A 17,537-nucleotide genomic window follows, 5' to 3' on the forward strand; every position below is an offset into this window, starting at 1 on the left:
AAAGCAAAATTGATTATTACATACTGTATACATATACATTATTTACAGTATCCTAGTGTTGTAACATGTTGCTATTAGAAATAATGTATAGTAATTTGTATGACTGACCAGATGATAAATAATACAAAGTACATACAGATATTCAGATCCTGCCTAAAAATAATTTAAGTGCATTCTGTGCCTTTAAATGTGCCACAAGATTTTTAAAACTTGGGAGATATTTTGAAAAAGCAAACATACCAGACTAAATTGTTATTTTAACAAACTACTGGGTAATAGGCACAGTGCTCAGTTTCACAATAATATGATACTGTCCTTTTACTAATAGCTCACTTAGTATCACATAGTTCTCCGTTTATCAGTGTGTAAATTGAATGTGCCTATCAGTGTCGTACATTTGTTCTTCAGAGAAAGGTCACACACATACACAAGTTTAAGGGACTTTGCCCCAAAGCTGGAATAATAAGAGTGATCTTAGTCACCTAAACACCTCTAGGCCATAATCATGCACTAATGTTTATTTATTTATTTATCATGCATATTTTAGTTTTTATATGTTTTGGATCATGTACATGATTAAATTGTAAAACTGGGCCAATTTATGTCTTTCTATATATTACAATATTTTATTGTGTGGTTAACACAACAGCATGCCCAGGCAAGTCAGCGATACGATAAAGTTTTTAAATATTTAGTCCACTGAACAAATGTATCAAATCACAAACATCTCACAATGCAGTCTAACTTTTACAGCGCCCCCGAAGTCAATGGCTCATCTCTTAAATCAGTGACACATATATTACATAATGTTAATATAATAAATAAGTGGACCTAAAACCATGTTTAATCATTAATATGGTGAGACTTTCTGTGAGGAGGTGTAGTTTTGCATGTTAGTAAGGAGTCTCCAGTGTCAGAAGTGATCCAGTATCTGTCAAGTTTTTAGAAGTCTTAAGGACAGATTAACTCCTTGTGGTTTTTCAGTAACATACTTTTCTATTTTTAGCAATATTACTTTCCAGAAAAAGGTTAAAGACAGGATGAGTTCTGGAACAAGAACCAGAGCACTATAATGTAGCAGTTTCCAGCTTGTTTCTTGGATATACCACAACACTGAAGATAACTGTAAACCAAAAGACAACTTTAATTCAATTCAGAATCGAAAAATATGTAAATGTGTAAATTACAATTATCATTGGCCTGATGAGCAAGCTGAGGGTGACGGTGGCAGGGAAAAACTCTCCGAGGTAGCAGTAGGAAGAAACCTTGAGAGGAACCAGTCTCAGGAGAGAACCCATCCTCATTTAAGTGAGGTCAGATAGCAGGAATTGATCTGCAGCTATACTGTGGTTTAGAAGGCTGGAAGTTCATTATACCAGGAGAGGTGTTTAAATTAATATGAAGTCCCTTTTCGTTATTGGAGGCTCAACTAAACAAAAAGAAGTAAGACATTAACTTTAATAAATACAAAACGGGATTAGCATTTGGTGTTGTGTGGGAGGAATAAAATTACGTTCGTCAGCACGTCATTCCATCATTAGGCCTTTTCCTATAGCGGCACACCTCGGTGAGTTTGCTTCTTTTTTTATCTTAATTTTTATTGCTTAGCCAGTTTCCTGCCAGGTGTCTTATTCATTCGGTATGCGTTGTACCATGCGTGTTTAAACCAGAATTGCAGCATGGTGCTTGAGCTCATCGGCTGCTTTGCAACTTTAAAAAGACGAGTGACGACTGAGAGGTGCTGTGACGTCAGCAGGAGGTGTTATAAGCGTCCGGGCTGCTGTTCCTCTCCTCGCCAGTGGAATATCACAACCAGATTTCTGCACCACACAGGGCAGAGACGGAGCACACAAACACGAGTAAGTGATTAAATATCTAATACTAATCTGTTCTGTTCGACTGTGTTACAGTGTGGACGTGTATATGATCTGATTGCTGATAGTCTTAGGATCTCTACAGGGTTGAAAGAGAGATCATTATAGTCATCAGCCTTGGGGATGTCTTCTGGCTCGAGTCCAATCCAAAATGATTTCTTACTAACGTTAAATTCATATACATGTACATGCATCAAGGTTTCCTCATGATTCCTACTCTTCTGTACGCACTGTATGTGTGTGTTTATATATGTGTATGTGTGTGTTTTGAGAGTAATTCGGGTTTGATCGGTCTGACTTCTCTCAGCAGCGCGAGCTAAATGCCTACGTGGACTTTCTGCGTGGACAGCTACCCATGCTGAAACCTGATCCTTATTTAACAGCTTTTTCACTGCCATCTTTACTATTTTGTTTAAAACATCGTTATATTACAAGCCGTCGCTTTACATCACACTGTGTGTGTGAGTTTTGTCTTTTTTTTTCAAGTTTCCTAATCCTCTACTTAGCCGTCTACGCTAGCTGCTCCGGAGGAGCTACGTGTCACCACGGCGCACGCGCATCACCAAGTTTCGGAGCAGTCAGCTTAGCTAAGCTAGTATGCTAACCAATAAAAAATATAAAATGGCCATGTAAAGTTAAAAAAACGAGGTATTCCTAAGTTGACATGATGTATAGAAGGTGTCAACAAATACTTCACTAATATCGAAAGACATTTTCGATAATATCAAGAGATGAGAGGGAAAAGTGTCATAGCTAGCCATGGTGGCGAAGCTAGCGCTAGCTTATTAACAGTTGACGTAGCACTAAGACAAAATCAATAAGTACAGAAACTTTTCTTTCGCATTTAAGTTGCTTCTTATGCTTTCACAAACAAGTTCTGGGATAGTCTGGTCGACTTTTTGTGGCGTAAGGACATTTTTTAGATATGTTAAAAGGGGCTTATTTGTTCTAGTTTTTTGTAAACTGCCACGCATTATGTTGGCTAGCCCAGTTGCGACATGAGGTGTTTACAGGCCAGCTCATCGTATTACTAATTTATTCCCTCTCACCATTATATTACATCAATGTGGGGTTGTTGTTTGTGATGCTTTTACTCCAAGTAGGTACTAATTGCTGTAAAATGCCTAAATCAGTCGCAGTCTGATGGAGATTGGGTTATTATCCGTTCCTACTTGGCTTTAATTCTTCACTGTTTATATGACTGGAAGCTCATATCCTTGTTTAAGAGAATTATGTAAAACTGACTCATGTACGAGTTCTTCCCTGTTATATTGTCTTACTAGTGCTTTCTCAATTCTTGGGGAGGTAAAAAAAAAAAAAAATCACAATCTCTTTGGATATAAATATAATTACACCTGGGTGATTATTCACAGAGATGGTTCCCAATGCTTTATCGCCTTTTCAAGGGCTCGCTATTCCACTTTAGGTTTAAATTAGACTAGCTCTGGTTTCAAGGCTGTTGCATAAGGACTAAGAAACTATTTAACCAAAGCATGTTTTAAATACAACTTATTGAAGAGTGATGCCTCCTGTGATGCCTGCTTTCTTTTATGTTCCAGGCTAAAGCTGGCAGGCTGACACGAACAGACAGCTTTACAGGACGGATTATCTGGCAACTGACCATTTAGCTGGTAAGATTGCAACGCTCTTTCATTCATTAAAAGAATAATCTACGTTTATTTTACTGATTTCCCCCACATGGTAAAAAAAGACTTCATGGTTCAAAAATCCTTCATCGTTAAAATAATATTGTAATGAAAAGTGATTAGACAGTATTATTTTAAGGTTGGTTATATGACCCCAGGTGAAGAATGTCAGTGAGGGTATAATGGTCTGGATAATTAAGTTCAGAGTGCCATTGTGGTAAGGAATGTTGTCTGGTAGGTAATCTGAGGAATAACTGTGATCGTGTTAAACCAGTCAGATTAATCATCACTGGTGTACTGGCGTATTTCTGGTAGTTTTGAAAGGGTTGGGTGAAATGGTAGAAGCCTGTTGCAGGTAATGAGGACCTGTTTTTTAAATTTATTTATTTATTATTATTTTATTGTGACCAGGCTTAAAAGAAATATGAGGATCTGTGGTGAAAATGCCACAAAGACAATCTGATAAACTTGTGTAGCTCTCTGTAATGACCCACTAGACTGACCAACCTTGTTTTGAGTTGGATCTCATTTAAAGGGTTAAGTGTGTTCACAGTGCTCTTCTTGTGAGCTTGATATTTCATGAGGCCTGCAACGGAAGAGGCCCCTTCAAGGAGCACGTGAAAAAAAGTCTTGTCTCTGTGTAAAGAATATACACTTGAACTAAAGTGTATGCACTGTGCATCAAAGCAAAGTTGTTTGCATGGCAAACACTGTGCGTCATAAGTGTCCTTTGGTTGAGAGGCTTTAGGGCATGACGTGTCATGTCCCATGATGTCAGACAAGTTTGATATAATGGCTTCCCCCCCCCCCCCCCCCATTGACATGACATAGTTCTTTAACACTCCCAAGTAGATGTATAGATCATGGGTGACATTTCTACAAGCCAGTTTCATTTTTGCACACTTATTAGAGATGCTTAAGTTGAGAATCTGCATTTTGATGCTTTTAGAAGTTGGTGTTCCAACAAGTTGTTTTTGCAGAAAAGGCATGTCTGTCTTTCATTATACACACATGCTTTATGTAACTGCTCTGATTGCTGACATATGGAATTCTAAAATGTGAATTCAGCAGTATGGGTTATGGTGGAAATCCTCTTAGCTCCAGAGCTCATTCGGCTAGCTCCTAGGCTTAGAATTAGCCTCTCCCTTGGCTAACAGAAGGCCAGCTTTGTCCTTTTGTGTCAGAAGGTATTTGTCTTCATCCTTTATGAGATGCTCTATTTTCTGTACATGAATATCTTACTCTGCACATGTTTATTGCTCTAAATTCACATGTTCCTTATAAATACATTGTTTAAGTTATGAACTTATTAGCCTAAGAAATGACAAAGTCCAACTCAAAAGATAAGAACATATGACTTTGGCTTTAATGTATACTCTCATCAGCCTTTCTACAATTTTTTTTTTTTTTCTTCTTTTTTTTCTTGAGCACTTAATCAGCTGAACTTTTCTCTTCTAGTGGCACACTCGGACTCCGTGTAAACGTGGGATTTCGACCATGAGCTCAGTCGCCGTACTTACGCAGGAACGCTTTAATGAGCACCGCAGCGGCCTACTGCCAGAGCAGGGTGGAGGTACGAGCCAGAACCAGTCAGATCTTTGAAATTGTTTTATATCTGGCACAAAGGTAACTTCATCACTTTCTTTCAATTAAAAGCTGTTGTGGCAGGATCCAGTGAGGCAGTAGATGAGGACAACCTCCCTACCTACAAGGATGCCTTCCCTCCTCTGCCTGAAAAGGCTGCTTCACCTGAGGGAACGATGGAGCCTGGAAATGCTTGGACATCAAAAATCAGGCCCCTCAAGTCCTCAATCATCACCCAGGTATGAATAAGCTTAATGTTGTGATTAAGGGCCTATTGCTTTGTTTGCAGTGTTTATAGCATGAAAGCACATATGTAATAATTGATAGTCTTATTTTAAGCGTTATGGTCAAAGAATCAAAGTTTGTCCAAATTAACGGTGCTCATCCTCCCCTCTCCCAGGTGTTCCATGTGCCTCTGGAGGAGCGCAAGTACAAGGACATGAACCAGTTTGGAGAGGGAGACCAGGCTAAAGTGTGTGTTGACATCATGCACAAGACTGGTGCACACCTGGAACTCTCCATGGCTAAGGACCAGGGTCTTTCCATCATGGTGTCTGGGAAACTGGATGCTGTTATGAAGGCCCGTAAGGAGATTGTGTCCCGACTGCAGACTCAGGTGTGTATTATAGTTGGAAATGACTGTGCAGTCAACATCTTGCTTTGATTATAAAAGAGGTTTGACTTGTTTACAGTGAGTGGGTGTCTAGGTGGAGCCATGTTCTAGCTTCCAACTTGTCATCAGAGCTTCAAAATACCTTAGGAAGAAAACAAATAGTTGGGTAGAAAATGCAAAAGTATTGCCGTTTACTGGGGGTGTCGTGCCGCCATTCTCACTACTTGCAGTCTCTGAATGCATTTAACCATAAACATGAAATAAGCTATGTGGATCATACAAGTTCTTCTGTTTTATTAGTGTATTGTTTGGCACTCTTAAGCAATAGACAAGAGTTGAGTTGATGTTTTAAAACAATATTCCGCACCTCAGTTATAACACCCAAATCAATTCCTGTATCTGCATGTCCTAACCTACATTTATGTCGCAGGCTTCAGCTAATGTGGCCATCCCCAAGGAACATCATCGCTTTGTCATCGGCAAAAATGGGGAGAAGCTGCAAGAGCTTGAGCTCAAGACTGCCACCAAGATCCAGATCCCGAGACCAGACGACCCCAGCAATCTCATCAAGATATCTGGCACCAAGGAGGGCTTGGAAAAAGCCAAGCATGAGATCCTTCTCATTTCTGCTGAGCAGGTAAAGAACAGGGCTCGAAATTAACGCTTGCTCAGGGGAACCTATCTCTGGGTTTGAGCCAGTAAATTTTTTCATCCAGTTGGCAAATGAATTATAGGCAATATCCCTAAGCATGCTCTTTACCTGACTCATAAACAACCTGTCAAATCGTGAGTGACGCAGAAAAAGCTGATCATTTAACAGGTGTAAGGTTCAGTTTGCAATCAATGTGCAACAAAAACAATGTGCAAATGGTGACATACTGTTATGTAAAAAAATATACATATTTTATCACATAAAACTAAAGCATGTAAACGGCCACACTACTTGTTCAGATGTATAGCCGAAGTTTAGCCAAAAATTGACCAGTGCAGAAGTCTGTAAACGCTACATTTGTTTTACCATCTAAAATACTTGAAGTGTAAAGTGTGTTCAATTGTTGATGGCCAGCCATCAAGCTGTAGAGCTTCTTCTAAACAATGAAACCCCCAAAAGTGTTTCAGTACAGAACAATAAAGAAGTGTTTTTAGTCTTTTAAACCTTATATTTTTCCAGATTAAAGGTGGCAACCTTTTTTTTTTTTTTTTTTTTTTTTTTTTTTTTTTGCTTGTCTGTTGCTGGTGCAAAAAAAAAAAAAATCCTTGGTTGATTTGTTGCAAAAACCAAATTATTGCAGTAAATCCTGCTGCTGCTGGCTATCATTGTTTGGGTGGCATTTTTGATTTGTACACTAGTCACTCTTTGCAGGACAAACGTGCAGTGGAAAGGCTGAACATCGATAAAGTGTACCACCCCTTTATTACTGGTGCCTACAATAAGCTGGTGGGAGAAATGATGCAGGAAACTGGAGCCCGCATCAACATCCCACCACCCAGCGTTAACAAAACTGAGATTGTCATCACTGGGGAGAAAGAGCAGGTTGCTGTTGCAATGGCCATGATCAAAAAGGTCTATGAAGAAAAGGTAAGCTTTTCTCAGGAAACAGAATTACTATCTAGTTATTAAGTAATGCATGTCTGTGTGATGGCAAACATCATCCATCTAATAGTTTTCCGTCATAATAGTTTCAATAGTGCTAAATATGCATCCAGGATGCTTATTATTTCTAGCATTTGCCATTGGGTAGCATGGCATAATGCCTTTACAGTGTGAGTGAGCTAAAACGTCCAGGTAGGGCTAAAAATCATGCAGACGTCCTGATTAATATCTCTGCCTAGAATTGCTTCTCTACATAAAGATGTTTACTAGAAGCAAGCTAGTATGGTGGCTGCCAACAAATAATTTTATTGATTTTGTTTATCTACAGATCCTTATGTATCTTTCAAATCTTTTTGTTGGAACATAGGCCAGATGGCTTCTTAAGCAGTGCTGTTTTATTCTTGTAAAATTTGTATAATGTGTGGTTTTAATTTTATTATTTTTTAAATACATAATATATTTATATACAGTATTGGTATTCTATCCATCTCTCATATAATTATTTTTTTTCTAAACCATCTTTTGCTTCTTTCAGAAAAGAAATGTCACCACTATCGCAGTGGAAGTAAAAAAATCTCAGCACAAGTATGTGATTGGGCCTAAGGGCAACACCCTGCAGGAGATTCTGGACAGGACTGGCGTCTCGGTCGAGATCCCACCCCCTGACAGCAGCTCAGAGACTGTCATCTTGCGTGGGGAGCCAGACCGGCTGGGCCAGGCGCTCACTGAAGTGTACGCTAAGGTAAGTTTTGCATTTGTCTCTAGAGTTGTCCAAATACTTAGTTTTTTTTTTTTTTTTTTTATTAAAAAATATGTACAAATTATAAACCAGAGGTACATAAATATTTCGGACTTGTATCTTTTTGTACGTTCATAATCCAGGCCAACAGCTATACGGTGTCCCATGTATCAGCTCCTTCTTGGCTTCATCGGTTCATTATTGGGAAGAAGGGACAAAATCTGGCAAAGATCACTCAGCAAATGCCTAAGGTATTATTACAGTTTTTTTTTTTTTTGTGTGGTAATAGTGAAGACATTCAGTCCTGTTATTGAATGCATGTTCTGTTATTAAATGCAGGTGCACATTGAGTTCACTGAGGGTGAGGATAAAATCACTCTTGAAGGACCTACCAAAGACATCCAGATAGTGCAGAGTCAGATTGAAGCCATTGTGACGGACCTGGTAGGAACGGACATTGATCATTTCATGATGGCAGGTTACCAACGGTCAAGTGGAGTACATGGTTTAATGTTCTTTGTGTTTGTAGGTTAGCCGTATGGATTATGCAGAGATCAGCGTGGACCCAAAATTCCACAGGCATTTGATAGGGAAAGGCGGTGCCAACAGTGAGTGTTACATATTGAACTATTTCTAAAGCTGATGTTTCGTATGAATTAGAAGTCTTCAATGACTAGAATCCTGTCAAACCCAACAAAAAAAGTTGACACAGTGGGTAGTTTTTAGCATTCTGGTGGCTTTCACTCTTTTTCATGTGCATCCAGTAAATGTTTTATCCTGGTCAGAGTCAGTCTGGGTTAAATTACTTGTTTGTTTTGCAAAACAGGACCGTGTAATTTATAAGAAAATGGGTCAATACCGACAAAATAATTGCATAATGGGAATTGCTCATCATTCTGTCAGTAGTCGGTGAGGGTGGGATTAAAGAAAAATGTTCTAGTCATTATTGATTTGCTATTTGTTAGTGTTTCATGTTGTTCTTGCCTTCTAGTCAACCGCATTAAGGACCAGTATAAAGTCTCGGTGCGTATTCCACCGGACAACGAGAAGAGCAACCTGATCCGTATTGAGGGCGACCCCCAGGGCGTTAAAGAGGCCAAGAAGGAGCTGCTGGAGCTGGCGTCACGCATGGTGAGAGAACCTTACCTTACCATGTCATGCATTAGGTTTCTTATTAGGTAGTCTAATGAGTCTGCTTGTTTTTAAAACTCGTTGACTTGGTCAGGAATGAGGAAGGTGTTATTTTTTAATTGTGGTGCACTGTTCACACTGTAATCCCAGAAGGGCTTCTATGAAATGCCTTTGGGCCCTGAGGAGAGGTTGCTTGGCAACAGGTAGCTCAGGAGTTCCTTAAAGCTGCTTGTGTTCCACAGGAGAACGAGCGTACAAAGGACATGATCATTGAACAGCGTTTTCACCGAGCCATCATTGGGCAGAAAGGAGAGAAAATCAAGGAGATTCGTGACAAGTTTCCTGAAGCAAGTTCCTTTAAAAAAAAAAATTCTTCCTTCTGTTTATGTTCACATGTTAAAGGTATTGTGCATGTGTGCTGCTGGTCTAAAATATTGTCACATTTTCTCCAGGTCATCATTAATTTTCCAGACCCTTCACATAAGAGTGACATTGTACAGCTCAGAGGTCCTCGGACTGAAGTGGAGAAATGCACAAAATTTATGCAGAAGATGGTGGCTGAAATGGTAAGCAGTAGCGCATTTCAACTGATTTGGTAGCTGATGGTGGTAAAAGTTCATTGTTGAATGCATCAGGGGCCAGAAAATGGCCTAAATACAAAATTCTTTCTTTATTTTTTTCCTCTCAGGTGGAGAACAGCCATTCTGTTTCAGTCCCCATCTTCAAACAATTCCACAAGAACATTATTGGGAAAGGAGGTGCAAATATTAAGAAGGTGTGTGAGAAATGCAAAAAGGAGAAACTTTTAGGGTGTTGCATAGTTTTTGTTCTATGCTACTCGTACCTCCCCTTCCACCCCATAAGATGTGAGTGGTCAGTGATCATGTCATAACATGCTCTTCCCTTTTCCTCAGATTCGTGAAGAGACAAACACTAAAATTGACCTGCCTGCTGAGAATAGCAACTCTGAGATGATTGTCATCACTGGGAAGAAGGCAAACTGTGAGGCAGCAAGAAACAGGATTCTGGCTATCCAGAAGGAACTGGTAAAGTCTTCACTGGAACTCCAGTATAACCAAAGTTAAAATAATTAAATGCTGTATCTCATTTGCCTTTTTGTTAATTCTGTTTTAGGCAAACATTACAGAAGTGGAGGTGTCAATTCCATCGAAGCTCCACAACTCCCTGATTGGCTCTAAAGGACGCTTTGTGCGTTCCATCATGGAGGAGTGTGGTGGCGTGCACATCCATTTCCCCACCGAGGGCTCTGGCATTGACGCTGTGACAATCAGGGGCCCGGCTGAGGAAGTGGAGAAGGCTAAAAAACAGCTGCTGTCCCTGGCTGAAGAGAAGGTAGAGGCTTTTGCAGGAATTTTCTGAAGAAATAATAATCAATTTATTATTAATCTTTCTAGCAGCACTGACTACAAATATTCAATTTATAGCAAACTAAAAGCCACACAGCTGAGCTCCGTGCCAAGCCTGAGTACCACAAATTCCTTATTGGGAAAGGAGGTGGAAACATTCGTAAGGTGCGCGACAGTACTGGTGCCAGGATCATTTTCCCTACACCAGAGGATAAAGACCAGGAACTGATCACTGTTATCGGCACTGAGGAAGCTGTTGCAGAAGCGCAGAAAGAACTTGAGGCCCTCATCAAGAGCTTGGTAAACTACATTTATCTGTTTTAATCTTATCAAAAAGAGGTTTTAAAAATAGATGGTTATTTTTTTACATGTTGGACATCCCTGAAAAGTCGGAGTCTTTTTATATGGTTGCTGTAGCTTTCAACTGATCTGTAGGAGTGAGGGAGCATTGAACTTGACGTAAATCAGGAGACCTTGAGTTACTTAATGCTTGCCACTGTTGCTGGCATAGATTCAATCGTGTCTCTGGGTGACAGAGCTTGCTGCAGTTATTACTAATGCAGGGTTGCCATAGTGAGAGCATGTGTTTCACTTATTCAAGTAGTACCCTAATAAGCTGGTTGAACGGACTGCCATTTATTTTCTGTTTCAGGATAACGTGGTGGAGGATTTCATGAATGTGGATCCCAAGCACCACCGTTTCTTTGTGGCACGTCGTGGCCAGGTTCTGAGGGAGATCGCAGATGAGTATGGGGGTGTGATGGTTAGCTTTCCCCGTACTGGCTCTCAGAGTGACAAGGTCACGCTCAAAGGGGCCAAAGATTGTGTGGAAGCTGCCAAAAAGCGCATGCAGGAGATCATCGAAGATTTGGTAAATATCAACAGGCTTGAACATATTTGTGTTTTGCATGGTTGTTCCAGAGGGCTTATAGTATAACGTGCCCTCCCACCTCTATCTGTCTCTATGGACTCGGGTTGTTTTCTCTCAAGAACAAGTTATTCCCAAGCACATTCTAACTAAAGATCCAGCAATCGAGTCCTATAAGTGCTTCCTTTTCAAACATTTGCCTACACCATGTCAAGCAACTTCTTAAATAGTGTATACTAATCGAATTAGGAAACTTCCTATAGCCCTCCACTGGAACGATAGAGAATGTTAGACACTAACATGAGCTGTGCAAGTTACAGCATTTATAACATTAACCATAACATTTTCTCTACAGGATGCCCAGGTTACCATGGAGTGTGTGATTCCCCAGAAATTCCATCGTTCCATTATGGGACCTAAAGGTGCTCGCATTCAACAGATCACCAGAGATCACAATGTCCAGATAAAGTTTCCAGAGCGGGAGGATGCACAAGGTGAGCACTAACTGCTGAGCAGGTGTATGATGTAAATTTCATAGTCATTTAGTTATTGTTCAGTTTGTACTTAACTCGTCAGATTTATCTGTATGTGCGATATAAAAGTACTCCATCCCCCTTTTTTTAATCAATTATGCGGTTTGTAATATTTACACTTGCCTGCTTTTGGTCAGCTTCTCAGGCTGAGGCCCAAGTACAAGAGAATGGAGAGGCAAATGGAGAGGTTAAGGAGATTGCTGACCCCACGGTCCCGAAGAAGTGTGATGTGATTGTCCTTTCTGGTCGTAAAGAGAGATGTGAGGCTGCCGTGGAAGCACTGAAGGTCTCTTTGAATTTTTAGGACTCTCCAATTATGTTTCAAACAAAAATTTTGGCAGAAGTCTAATTTATTTGCTTTCTTTAGGCTCTGGTTCCTGTGACCATTGAAGTGGAAGTGCCTTTTGAGCTTCATCGCTACATCATTGGGCAGAAGGGAAGTGGCATTCGCAAAATGATGGATGAATTTGAGGTCAGTTCTTTAAATCTTTTTAGCCTTTGTAGTGCCCATTGCATGTGTTGATGATTAAACGTTCTGCAGATCAGGAAATGTGTCAGTAAGACTGTGTTCCAGGAGTAGTGGTTTGAATTGAATGAAAAATTCAATCTGTAAATTGAAAATTTACAAAAACTGTATCTGATATGAGTTTTTAAGTGTTGTGCTTTTTTTTTTTTTTTTTTTTGGTGCACTTCCAGGTCAATATTCAAGTGCCTGCTCCTGAGCTGCAGTCCGACATGATTTGCATTACAGGCCTTGCCACTCATCTGGACCGTGCTAAAGAAGGGCTTCTTGAGCGCGTCAAAGAGCTGCAGGCTGAACAGGAGGATCGGGTAAGAATAGCACTTCCAGAGTTTGATATAATTTTTTTTAAGTCGTTGTTGCCTCATGCCAAGGAAGAATTATTTGGAATTGGAAAATTATTTTTAAAGCATGCACTTGAGCAAAGGCAATTTTATGAACCATTCACAAACATTTGCAAAAGACTTGACCTTAATTATCAAAATGCTTCATGGTTTAAGTGCTAGCATTTATGCTACCTTGAGTAGCATAAATACTAGATCATACTCAAGTTATGAGAAGCCAAATGCACAAGTTCTAACTAAGAAAAAGTTCTAACTGAGAATGATGTTGAGAATGAGTGTTTTTCTCTTGTTCCTGAATGATTGTGGCCTTTTAATGTGTTCTCTTCAACAGGCTCTCAGGAGCTTTAAGTTGACCATCACTGTGGAACCCAAATATCACCCCAAGATCATTGGTCGCAAGGGTGCCATTATCACCCAGATCCGTACTGACCATGACGTCAACATCCAGTTCCCAGAAAAAAATGATGAGAACCAGGTAATGCTTGTCAGCTACTATATGTGAAGGATGTTGGAGACCTCCTAAGAATACGTCTTAAATTGCTTGGTGTGCTCATTTTGCATAATTTCTCATTGTGTTAAGGATCAGATCACCATCACAGGTTATGAGCAGAATGCTATAGCAGCACGCAACGCTATTCAAGCCATTGTTGATGAGCTCGAAGAGATGATATCTGAAGACATAACCTTGGACAGTAGAGTTCATGCTCGCATCATTGGTGCTCGTGGAAAGGGCATCCGCAAAATCATGGATGAGTTTAAGGTGAGAGCGGGTTTTTGCAAATGTTCACAGTATATCTAACGTTATAAAAGGAAGAGCAAGGAATTCATTTTTAACTTAATGAAAATTCTGTTCATTAAAGCCAGTTAGTGTTCATTTTCTCATTGGAACAGCTTAACTACATGAAGCGTCTTTAGTTCATCACACCATGTTTGCTATCTCTAAAGGCTGGGGCACATTTTAACATAAAATATTTCTGTCCAGGTTGATCTTCGGTTTCCTCAGAGTGGAGCTGCAGATCCTAATTTGGTTACTGTAACTGGTCGTCCAGAAATGGTCGATGAGGCCATTGATCACCTCCTGAACTTGGAAGAAGAATATGTAAGTAAACTTTCAACTGCCTTAAATCATTTAAAACTCTAATTGGTTGTCACTGCACTTCTGGCTTCATCCCATAAACCCCATAAAGGCCAGTTCAAAGCAAAGTGCAATGACTTATTATATACCTGATTTTTGTAATGTACCTAACTGTGCAAATCCACACTTTCTTTATTTTTTTCTTACCCAAAAGATGGCTGATGTGGTGGAAAATGAGGCCAAGATGGCCTACATGAAGCCATCTGGAACTGCAGCAGCCAACGCAGAGGAGCCTCGTGGGCCCTCCAAGGGCTTTGTGGTGAGGGAGGCACCCTGGGCTACCAGCAGTGAGAAGGTGAACCTAAGGGCATTTTACATGGCTTCAGTTGTCCCTTTCTGGAGTACTGTTCTTGTTGGGCTAAGAATCTGCTAAGTTATGATACACCTGAAAGACCTAAACATTTTACAAATGAATGCTGGTGCAATTGTGTAAATGTCTTTCTGTCTTCATTGGTCAGTAGCATGTCTTTGACCATGCTAACTTTAGATAAAATCTAAAGCTGTAATATGCATGCTATAATTTGCTGTTTTTTTTTCCTTTGCTTGTTCAGGCCCCTGATATGAGTAGCTCTGAGGACTTTCCCAGCTTCGGTGCTCCTGTGGCTGCTGCCAAAGCTTCTCCATGGGGACCAAAGCGTTTTTGAAGTGACCTGCGGTCGATGGTCGTCTCCCCCTGACCCATTCTGCCCTTCAACTTTGACCCTTTGGATGTCCACCTATTGACATGACCCATATCCCTCCCTTTCTGATCCCCAACCAAAAATCAATTGTGCTGCACATGGGTGTGCATTATTTTCTTAAGATGACCTCTAAAATTTCTCCCAGGTCCACAAAACTAAGGCGACAAAAAAGCATTCTTTGACGACAAAAAGCAGGAGTTTCATTGTTCTCTTTTTGGTTTAGTGTGTTTTTAATTCTTGTCTGCCTCTGTAGCTTTACGCAACGGTTTGAAAATTTCGTCTGATTAACTTGATTGCTTTCAGACCATTGCGTGATGGTGACAGTGATTCAGGTCTAAACAGTACAAACCTGTTAACTGTACACTTAAGTGTTCAGGTTTGATTTAAGCTGCTTTGTTTTAGTTGCCTTTGCAGTGGGGGTGGGGTAAAACATACTGTATACCTCTCAAGATGCTTCAGACTGAAGTCACTCATGAACATGTCTCTCCCCAATGTAACGGTGTATTGTACTCATGTTGCAAACATTTCCGTGGTCTTCCCCTTGTCATGTCTCTTCCCTTTATAACTTTCATGAATCTGGGCAGGAAATCAGTGTCAGCACAGCCTTAGAAACTCCAATAGATAAATTATGTTCACTACAGAATTCTCAACCAAACTGCCAGCTTATTTTAAAGTGCTAAGGATGTGTAGTCTCCTGTGATAGTAGTTCTCTGACTGCGAGGTCCACACTAAATGAGTTAAATGTCTATGCTCTCCCTTTTGATATTCACAATCCTGGTTATGAAAGAAAAAAAAAAATCTGATCATGGTTGGAAGGGGATGAAGCGTACCATTTTGTGCCAATAAATTGTCAAGTACTGTCATGTGTTGCTCATCTTTGCTCCTGGGTCAGTGTTTTAGTCCTCCTTTTTTTTTTTTTTTCCGTCTTCCAGATGCTATGCGGGTTTGATCTGAATCCATAGCAATGGCCCTCTTGATAGCCTTATATGAATTATGCAAACGTGTACACAAGAATGGATAACACTGGAAATGAAATTATCCAAAAAAAGCAAATAAAAATGGAACACCTGAAGAGCTTGCCTTTTTGTTTATTTCAAACACTAACCAGTTTTTACATATTACATTTTAGTGAAATATATTATATAATTGGTGCATTAGTTTTTACTAAAAAACTCAATGGAAAGATTGTGAACGCAGCTGGTAGGTAAACATTATTTTTCAACTAAGTAAAGGTCATGTAAGGTTGAGATCTTGAAAATGAAATGTTTATAACCAAGTTGTTAAAAATGGATTGTGAGAACAGGATTGGTAATTTGGAAGGTGCAAGTGTTCAGTGCAGGCAGGTGTTCTCAAATATTTACCAAATGCTTTTAAGAGAATGCTGCTTTTACTTGCAGTACAAAAGGTAATAAAGATAATATAACAGGAATATAAACATTCTTATAACTACCAAATGACACTTAAATGTTAAAATAATGTTTGATTTCTTTACTGAAAAATACTTATTTTACAACAGCACATTTTTATTAATGGCCTGAATAACACTGCACCCTTACTAAGTTATGTCTGTGCAAACTGTGTGTATATTTTAGACTTTATTGTAAAGAAAAAAAAATTATATCAGTGTGATCTGAAAAACAATCAATATTGTGACATCTGACCAAGTGAAAGGCAAGAAAATACTTAACAAAATACTTCTGACAGGCCCAAAGGATCTCCTGTTAAAAATAAAAGTTTACGGTATTATTTAGGATCTGCTTCTGTCATCAAGGCGGGACTGGCACACAATTTCAGGCCGGGAAATTCTACACCAACCCAGGCCATCCTTTGCACCCAAAAAACTTAAGAAACCACAGACAGTCTTATTTTTCCTCTCTATACAGCTCTGACAGTTTAAAAAAATATGTTTTTCTTCTATCAGGTGCATGTAGTGGTGAGATGAACAGTTTTTTTTAACTGCTGACAATATTTCTCCCTGTCTGATTCTGATGTGTGATCACGGCACCAGAGCTAGTGCTAGACTTACTGTCTAGTTAAGACCAAGTGGAGAGCTTAATTTGAAAATAAGAGGGGGGAAAAAGTTTTAAACCTCAAATAAGCAGACATAAAAAAAATAATAATTAGAACAATACTGACTACATAAGGAAAAATTATTTTTAGAAAAATCAAAGCAAAATAAGACTTTGACTCATTTTTGTCCATGTCTACACTATAGCTCCTGCCTACCTGCTCCCTTCCTACCTATATAAAAAAAAGTGATATGAAGATGATAATTTGGGTCATCTAATTGTTAGTTATTCAACTCTTCTGCCTTTTACGTCGTATACGTTAATGTTACATATCTACTGTGATTATTGGTAAGATAAACAAACAATGAAAAAAAACGGGATAAGTTTAGATGGCCCGTACGGGGATCGAACCCGCGACCTTGGCGTTATTAGCACCACGCTCTAACCAACTGAGCTAACCGGCCCATAGATTGTGCTTTGCGTAGGATTATATTACCATCACTTACATAATTAGTCATGTAATTGCAACACGACCATAAAAGATCAATAGGTCTCAATTTAAAAAGACGGTTATAAATTTACAGCCTATTAGATATTGATAGCTTTTTAAAGGAACCCATCAAGTATTTGGACATCGGCTCGTTGGTCTAGGGGTATGATTCTCGCTTTGGGTGCGAGAGGTCCCGGGTTCAAATCCCGGACGAGCCCTGTAAATTTTTTGACAATTTCCTTTTTAACTCTACCGCTGAATTCATCCACACATACTGTAACCTATTCACAAAAGACTTGATCTCTTCTTCTTCTTTGTCTTTCGGCTGTTCCCTTTCAGGGGTCGTCACAGCGAATCATCTGCCTCCATCTAACCCTATATCCTCTGCATCCTCTTCTCTCTCACTGCAT

At 39.6% G+C, this 17,537-nt stretch overlaps 1 protein-coding gene and 2 non-coding genes across 3 annotated transcripts; 2 read left to right on the top strand and 1 right to left on the bottom strand.

Annotated features, from left to right (window-relative positions):
• Positions 1 to 1,764: 1,764 nt before the first annotated feature.
• On the top strand, positions 1,765 to 15,491 carry hdlbpa (high density lipoprotein binding protein a). The gene is made up of 28 exons (XM_053498411.1): positions 1,765 to 1,859; positions 3,434 to 3,505; positions 4,979 to 5,093; positions 5,177 to 5,343; positions 5,505 to 5,720; positions 6,148 to 6,354; positions 7,081 to 7,296; positions 7,847 to 8,053; positions 8,194 to 8,301; positions 8,390 to 8,494; positions 8,580 to 8,658; positions 9,042 to 9,181; positions 9,424 to 9,528; positions 9,634 to 9,747; positions 9,870 to 9,956; positions 10,096 to 10,227; positions 10,316 to 10,534; positions 10,627 to 10,848; positions 11,201 to 11,419; positions 11,772 to 11,910; positions 12,087 to 12,235; positions 12,317 to 12,421; positions 12,646 to 12,780; positions 13,145 to 13,288; positions 13,394 to 13,573; positions 13,796 to 13,912; positions 14,103 to 14,243; positions 14,500 to 15,491. Exons 3-28 carry the CDS (start codon positions 5,018 to 5,020, stop codon positions 14,590 to 14,592), a joined length of 3,822 nt encoding a protein of 1,273 aa, XP_053354386.1. The 5' UTR covers positions 1,765 to 1,859; positions 3,434 to 3,505; positions 4,979 to 5,017; the 3' UTR covers positions 14,593 to 15,491.
• Positions 15,492 to 17,027: 1,536 nt separating this feature from the next.
• Positions 17,028 to 17,101, bottom strand: trnai-aau (transfer RNA isoleucine (anticodon AAU)). The gene has a single exon. It is a non-coding gene; the product is annotated as a tRNA-Ile (tRNA).
• Positions 17,102 to 17,273: 172 nt separating this feature from the next.
• On the top strand, positions 17,274 to 17,345 carry trnap-ugg (transfer RNA proline (anticodon UGG)). The gene has a single exon. It is a non-coding gene; the product is annotated as a tRNA-Pro (tRNA).
• The last annotated feature ends 192 nt before the right edge of the window (positions 17,346 to 17,537 follow it).

The sequence above is a fragment of the Clarias gariepinus genome, chromosome 6, assembly GCF_024256425.1.
Source record: "Clarias gariepinus isolate MV-2021 ecotype Netherlands chromosome 6, CGAR_prim_01v2, whole genome shotgun sequence".
Taxonomy (NCBI): Eukaryota; Metazoa; Chordata; class Actinopteri; order Siluriformes; family Clariidae; genus Clarias; species Clarias gariepinus.